The following is a 7,158-nucleotide window of genomic DNA, read 5'->3' as shown; positions in this document are numbered from 1 at the left end:
TATCCATCCTAAGAAAAAATACAGTTAATAGTATAAAGGCAGAATAGATGGACCATGAGGTCTTTTTCTTCTTCTATGAAAAAGTTTCGCTTCTCGTCCAATAAAACTTTTTCAGTGGCCTTTTTGGACAAAGGACCTTCGGGATAACCAGGAAGCAGCCTGAACGATTGGAGCATTTCCAGTAGACCTTCCCTTCCTTCCTTTCTTCTCTCCCATCCTGGGATCTTTTCCCCAACTTCCCAAAACTAACAAACAGGCGTAGCCGAGAAAGAGAAAAAGAGGAGGAGCAAAGCGAGCTTTGAAAAACGAAGTCCGGACTTTGACTCCACCTTAACCACCCCTAATCCCAGCCCCACGGGCCTCTGTCTCCATACGGGGCAGGGTCGCCCATCGCCCGCCCGCCCTTTCTTTCTTTCTTTCTTCCTTCCTTTCTTTCGCTCGTGCCCCCCCCCCCCCCCAATTCTTTTGTGTGTTGTTGCTGTTGTCCACCAGCGACCACCATGCTGGCATCCGGCGGTCCCAGCACGGGCCAAACCTGCGGGCTCATCCTGATTTTCGCCGTGCTCTTGCAATCCATCTTCGTGGCCATCACTTTCCTTTATTTCACCAACGAGCTGCAGCAGGTCGGTGCGACGTTCGTGAATGGGGGTTCGTCTGGCGGGGCGGGAGAGGGGAGAGAAGGGAAGGTTTTTAACTGCTTGCAAAAAAAAGAAAAGAGGAAGATTATTCAGCCCCCCCCTCCCCGGTTCCCTTCCAACAAGCTTTGCAAGCGGGGTCCCTTTGCAGGTCCTTTGTTGTGGGCCTGCGAGATCGATTCAACACTTTGCAACTTTGCTGCAAAATGCACGGTCCGATCCATTTGCAATTTATGTCACTGGGCCGGATCGGCTCCTCGCACACAAAGCCGCGTCGCTAAGGATCGCTCGCCCCGTGCGTCACGAATATACTTTATTAATTTCTCAGCCGCTTATTTCCTTTCCCCGGATCGGAAACTTTCTGGTTCTTTCCCCTCGAATCGGGCCTATTCCCCCCACCGATTTAGTGAGGCGCTTTTCCTCCCCGCTCCCCCGCCCCCGTGCTATGTTTTTGTTGTTGTTAACAAAAGTATAATTTTTATAATCATTTAGATATCTTTACATGTTCCATTTATAATGTTGTACGCCCTGAGTCACCTCGAGAAGGGCGGCATAGAAATCTAATAAATAAATCTAATAAATAAAAGTTGCCTCACGACCGACCGAATTTGCCAGTGGCCCTTTTCCCCCCTCATCCAAATCTTGCTTACTCGACAGAGTAAACCTTCCATAAAGATCAGAGGGATTAAATTGGCAAGAAAGGCTCGTGGTTGCAGTGCAAGCGGGCGGAAATCCTTTGTACGTTGCTTTGTGTACGTGTGTGTGTTTGTGTGTGTGAAGGGGGAGGGGGGAGACAAGTCAATGGCGGGAGAACGGTCTTGGTTTTAGCGGGACTGAACTAACGAAACTTTGCCGTCTTCAGTTACTTTACTTATTTGCAAAGAAAGCAAGTTCTACACTCGAAATCAGTGCACAGCGGCTGCTGCCTCCTTTTCTTGTGTTTCATGCATTAAAGAACAACGTCCTTGGAGAGAGGTGGCATAAAAATCTAATAAATATGTATGTATGTATGTATGTATGTATGTATGTATGTATGTCGGTTTGTCATGTAGATGGTTGAGTGGTTTAGGGTGGGGAATTTGTAGTGGGTGGGACATTTTATTCTATTTTTAATTCTATTTTTAAACTTACCTATTCTAATTTTATGTATGGTGGGACTGGCCTCTGGGTGTCACGCGACTTTCGTTGCCAATGACAATTCGTTGTTTTGACAATGACAATAATTTTTTTATTATTATGTATGTGGAAGGAAGAAAGAAAGACACTGAACTAACCAGGTTTAAAACAAGAACCAGGGAGCCCCTTGGTTTCTTTCTTTCTTCATTTATTTTCTTTCTCTTTCCCTCCCTCCCTCTTTCTGTCTTTCTCTTTCCCTCCCTCCTTCCCTTTTTCTTTCTTTCTCTTTCTCTCCCTCCCTCTTTCTTCATTTATTTTCTTTCTTTCTCTTTCCCTCCCTCTTTCTTTCTTTCTTTCTTTCTCTCTCTCTATCTCTCTTTCTTTCTTTCTTTCCCCCACCCCAGAGGGTTAACAACTTCACAAAAGGCTGAAAAATAACCGGCCTTTGTTTACCTCAGCTTTAAAAGTGGGCTCTCTTTGTCTGAGACCTTCCTGGGGTTTCTGTCCATAAATTGGCTTCTGGGGTAAGATTTGAACTCTTTACAGAAGCACTGAGTGCATGTTGGCCTGGGTTGGTATAGTGAAGACTTTCCTAAACTTGGCAACCTCCAACTCCCAGGATTCCCCAGCAAGCATGTTGGGAAAGTTTTGACAAACCAGTTTTGAAAAGTATAGAAGGTAGGGAGCAATCTCTGTGGGTTTGTTTTGTTTTCTTAGTGGGTTTTCTTTTAATAAAAACAAGCAAAAGCTGGGAGAATGGTATCTTCCCACTGGGCATTGCAACCTGATAAGATTTCTATTTCTGCAGTAGGCGGTATACAGTCATTTCTTCATTTAAAACTGAATTTCCCTGAAGCAGTTCCAGTCTCGTCTTGCAACGTTCAGCCTATATGTTTAAAAGTTGTTGTATTACACAGGTCTTGCTGCTAAATTATCTTGCACAGTTTTGGATTTCTGTGGGGGGAAAGTTGAATGTTTCACTTCTCGACTTGGAAAAATATTACTAAGCTAAGCAGAAAGTGAGCCTTTTTACACACACACACAAATATACATGCATATGTGTGTATTATATTTTGCTGATAATGAAAGTTCAACAGAAAGGAATATATAACCTCTGTGCTACAGGCTCGTCTCCGAATCAGCTTTTTTTACCAGGGAAGAGACATGGTTGATTTTCTGTCAAAACCACCCTGGTACAGTATTCCCAAATGTGGGAGGAAGCAACTTTGCTTTCCTTTTGCCTTCTTGGGATTTGAACCTGTACCATTCTGCATACAAGGCAGGATATTAACACACAGAGAGGCTAATATCCTGCCTTGCCTGCAGCACACTACAGGTTCAAATCTCAGTAAGGGTATGTCTATCTGATGTGGCCATAACAAGGCCGAACTAGATCTACTGTATACTAGGCTCCCTCCCTTTTCACTTACCAGCAAAAATATGTAACCATGTAAAATTATAGTTGTCGACTATAAAAATTTAACTGCCTTGGAATGGCCCCTGCGTGGGGCCTATAGGCAAAAGGAAAGCAAGGTTGCTATATCTGCATGGAAAACTTTAAAAGAAAAAAATTGGTTTAAAAATTTGCTATTTAACTCCTGTAGGCACTGTTTGCAGAGGAATAGTACAGATGAAACTAACTCAGCCCTGCAGGCACACATCCATTCTGTTGTTCAGGCAAGAGGAAGAGCTTGCATTGGACTTATTCCTTTCACACATTTCCACAATTCATACACATTTCCTGCAACCAGCAGATCAGGAAGAGCAAGGGAGTTGCCCAGACTGCCTACTTCCATGCTTTTCCCAGTGGTTTTCTAAGCCATTGGCTGTAGTCACATATTGTTGGATCCTGGTTTGTTAAGGCAAGAGTTGGAGTTAGGCATACTCTGGCATAAAGTATAAAGGCCCCAACCTCCTAGTGGGTAGAATCATCTCTTGGTGCTGAAATTAAAAAAAAATAGTGGAATCCCTTATCTCAGCCCACTGGGGAGCAAATGGAGAGGAGGGGATGCTGTTTTGAGACCCCAGCCTCCCCCCCCCTTTTCCTTAGTATTCATGGGCCATTGCAGTTACAAATGCTGAAACATTGGGAGCAGGAAATGGCACTTCTGTGCTGCTATAAACCAACTTTACATAATGTCTTTTAAAAAGAACAAAGCCCACTCAGCTCTTCCAAACCCCCAGGTAAAACTAGTACATTAATCACCCAATGTCGCCAAAGGTGTATCTCCATTATCTCATCTGTCTCGACCATAGATCTTTAGTAGACTACAACCACCTACCTACTTAACTGAGTCACTGAGCAGATTAAATAAAACTTCCCCATATATTTGGCTCCAAGATACTGGGAAGAAATTAAAGGTAGTGTGTGATGCCTTGATGGCCAATACAAGAATGATGCATTTCTTATTTGGAGAGAAGTAGTACCCTTATGAACAAAAGGTGTATACACCTTATTCCTCCAGGGGTCAAAACAGGTATTCCTTGTTTTTTTGCCCTAAGTGCACTTTTCAACACTGGACTACTGCCTATAACCTTTGGTCAGCAAAGGTTATTGAAAAATGTCCCAGATTAGCCTTGCTTTCTAAACAGTGGAAGGTTATTCTTGTTTTGATAAAGCGAAATGCTCTGAAGTGGACTGTGTTCAATGTCCAGGTTCCTGTTATGATTTGAAAGATTATTTTGGGACTTGGCCAAAGGCAGAAAGGTTGGGTGCAAACCCAGCACCTTTTGCTCATGCTTAACTGAACCAAAGGTTAGTGAAATAAGCCAGTATTCAGGATTTTCACTAGATCAAAGGCTAACCAATGCAGCCTGTATTTGCCCAACACTGGAGGCTAAAATGTGGCAAATTACGCTTGCTTGCAGTTGACTTCAGTGGGATCTAATGAGAGAAAGACTACGCTGCAACATGCAGTGTCTTGCAGCACAAAAATTGCTGATGCAGCGTTTGTACTGGGTAATAGAAATTGATCTGGTGCGTTCCAGGATGTGTTTAACAATATTGGCTCAAGTTACTTATTGTTTGTTCGCATGAATTGATGTAAAGTAATCAAAACTTTGTTATGCGGGAGAGCTGTAAAACTAGATCTAGGTGGGGAGGAAGAAGAAGATTGACTCTTTCTGGGGAAAAAAAGATTATTTATCCTATTATACTATTGGTTACTTCAATCAAGTTTGTGGTCTGTGAAATGAAATACTGTACAGGTAACACTCCCTTTGTTTGATTGATGGGGAATTTAAAAAACAGGACCCAAAGCAAATAACCCAGGCGCACTTCCGTGTTTATTATTCAATATATACAGTTAGAGTTTGCTGTTCAGTACATACTATTAGGCTTCTCATAGTAACAGACATATCATCTAGTAAAAGACAAGCACTGATATTTACACTTTTTTAAAAAAAGAAGAGAACATGATGCAGACATATATTTACATAATAGATGAGCCTTGGTTATTTGCTTTGGGTCCTGCATTTTTAATTCCACATCAGCCAGATAAAGGAGTGTGTTGTCAATTAAGAAGCTGTCTAAAAGCCCACTTCTTATCTTCACACATTTTCCAACTCAAATAACTTTATCATTATTGTCTGAACATAATCTGTCACTGCATTGGAGGCATCCTGCGAATTATCGGAGCTTGGGTTGAAATTTTTCTTTAAAAGATAAGTTTTTTCAGGCTGTAATGTTTTGTAAAGAGAACAATTTTAAAATGCATCCAGTATTAAAATGAGAGTTTCCTTCATAATACTATGTTTCAAATAATAAGATTCAATCGAACAGGAAGGGACCTTGGAGGTCTTCTAGCCCAACCCCTGGTCACTCCTCCTGTTTCTCTTAGCATTTTGTTTTTGCAGCCGAGGAGGGTGGGATGGGGAGTTAGAATCTCCTGTGATTATTTCGTGTTTAACAATTTTCACAACTTACACACAGAGAGGATTAGAAAATAGGGTATTTTAAATTAAATATGAAATCAATGAGAATTTTTTAAAAAAATAATCCTTATATTATTAAAATAAGAGCATGAACTAGGGAATGTATTGCAATGTTTTTAAAAAATTCTTGAGACAGGCTAGTTCTATTATTTGTGTTCCTCTAGAAGTTTAACTACAATTTTCATAACCTTTATCTCTGGCCACAATGGGAGGTGGAATTTAACTGAATTGTTGCCATTCCTGAATGGTGCAAGTTTAAAGTTCAGTGTGTCCCGAAGCTTTCATATATACATCCCTTCATCATACAGTTGCCTCTCCTGATTTTCTTCTTTTTCTTGACATCTGTTTTCCAAAATAACAATTGCTGAATTGTCTAGGAGGCAGAAGTTAAACCCAGCTACATCACATTTCCAATGCTTCATTCTGTGTGACTAACTTTTAATACTTCCTAAAATGCAGTTTCTGGGGAACTTTGTGGGTGCCAGAGTACAATTATATAAACCCAGTATTTCTTAAGAGAGAGGAAAAAATAATCAAGGAGGAAGTATTATATAATAGTATATAACTACTACTGTATGTAGGAGTTACATATAACTAGGACCTATAACTAGGAGCTTTGGTGACACGGTGGTTAGAATGCAGTACTGCAGGCTACTTCTCCTGGCTGCCAACAGTTTGACAGTTCGAGGCTCAAGATTGATGAGCCTTCCATCCTTCCAATGTGGACCCAGATTGTTGGGGGAAATATGCTGAGTCTGTAAAGTGCTTAGAGAGGGCTGTAAAGCACTGTGAAGGTGTACATAAGTCTCCGAGTCTTGGAGAAGGGCGGCAAACAAATCCAATAAATAAATAAATGCTATTTCTATTATTGATCATTGCACAGTCAGCCAGATGTTTAGGCTGGATTTGGCATTTTTGTCTATCTAATCCTTATCAAGGACCTGGGATAGGCACATCTGGATGTTTGATGGTGTTACAGAGATCATGGCAGGATATGGAAGCTGTTCCAAATAAAGCCACCTTCCGCAGTTGACTGAATTTGTTAATGCCAGTGATGTTCAAGTGGTGCTCCAGTTGTTTAGGATGGCATCCAAGGTGCTATTACTACGGGTACTATCCTTCCTTGCTTGCTTGCTTGCTTGCTTATTTATTTATTTATTAGATTTGTATGCCGCCCCTCTCCGCAGACTCTGGGTGGCTCATAACAATAATAAAAAACAATGTATCACAAATCTAATATTAAAAATTCTCTAAAAACCCCTTATTTAAAAAACAAGACACACACACAAACATACCATGCATAAATTATATAGGCCTGGGGGAGATGTCTCAATTCCCCCATGCCTGGCGGCAGAGGTGGGTTTTAAGAAGTTTGCGAAAGGCAAGGAGGGTGGGGGCAATCCTAATCTCTGGGGGGGGAGCTGGTTCCAGGGTGTCAGGGCCGCCACAGAGAAGGCTCTTCCTCTGGGTCCCG

General features: G+C 41.7%; 1 protein-coding gene across 1 annotated transcript in view; it reads left to right on the top strand.

The window, feature by feature from the left end:
- The first annotated feature begins 344 nt into the window (after positions 1 to 344).
- The window catches only part of TNFSF10 (TNF superfamily member 10), a 31,611-nt gene continuing 24,797 nt past the window's right edge, over positions 345 to 7,158 (top strand). Inside the window, exon 1 of the mRNA XM_070753627.1 lies at positions 345 to 623. Coding sequence (XP_070609728.1) covers positions 501 to 623 — 123 coding nt within the window. The 5' untranslated portion in view covers positions 345 to 500. The remainder of the gene's footprint in view (positions 624 to 7,158) is intronic.

This window comes from Erythrolamprus reginae, chromosome 5 (genome assembly GCF_031021105.1).
Source record: "Erythrolamprus reginae isolate rEryReg1 chromosome 5, rEryReg1.hap1, whole genome shotgun sequence".
In the NCBI taxonomy this organism is placed as follows: Eukaryota; Metazoa; Chordata; class Lepidosauria; order Squamata; family Dipsadidae; genus Erythrolamprus; species Erythrolamprus reginae.
The sequence above is the reverse complement of the archived record's forward strand: the minus strand, read 5'-3'. Positions and strand labels throughout refer to the sequence as shown.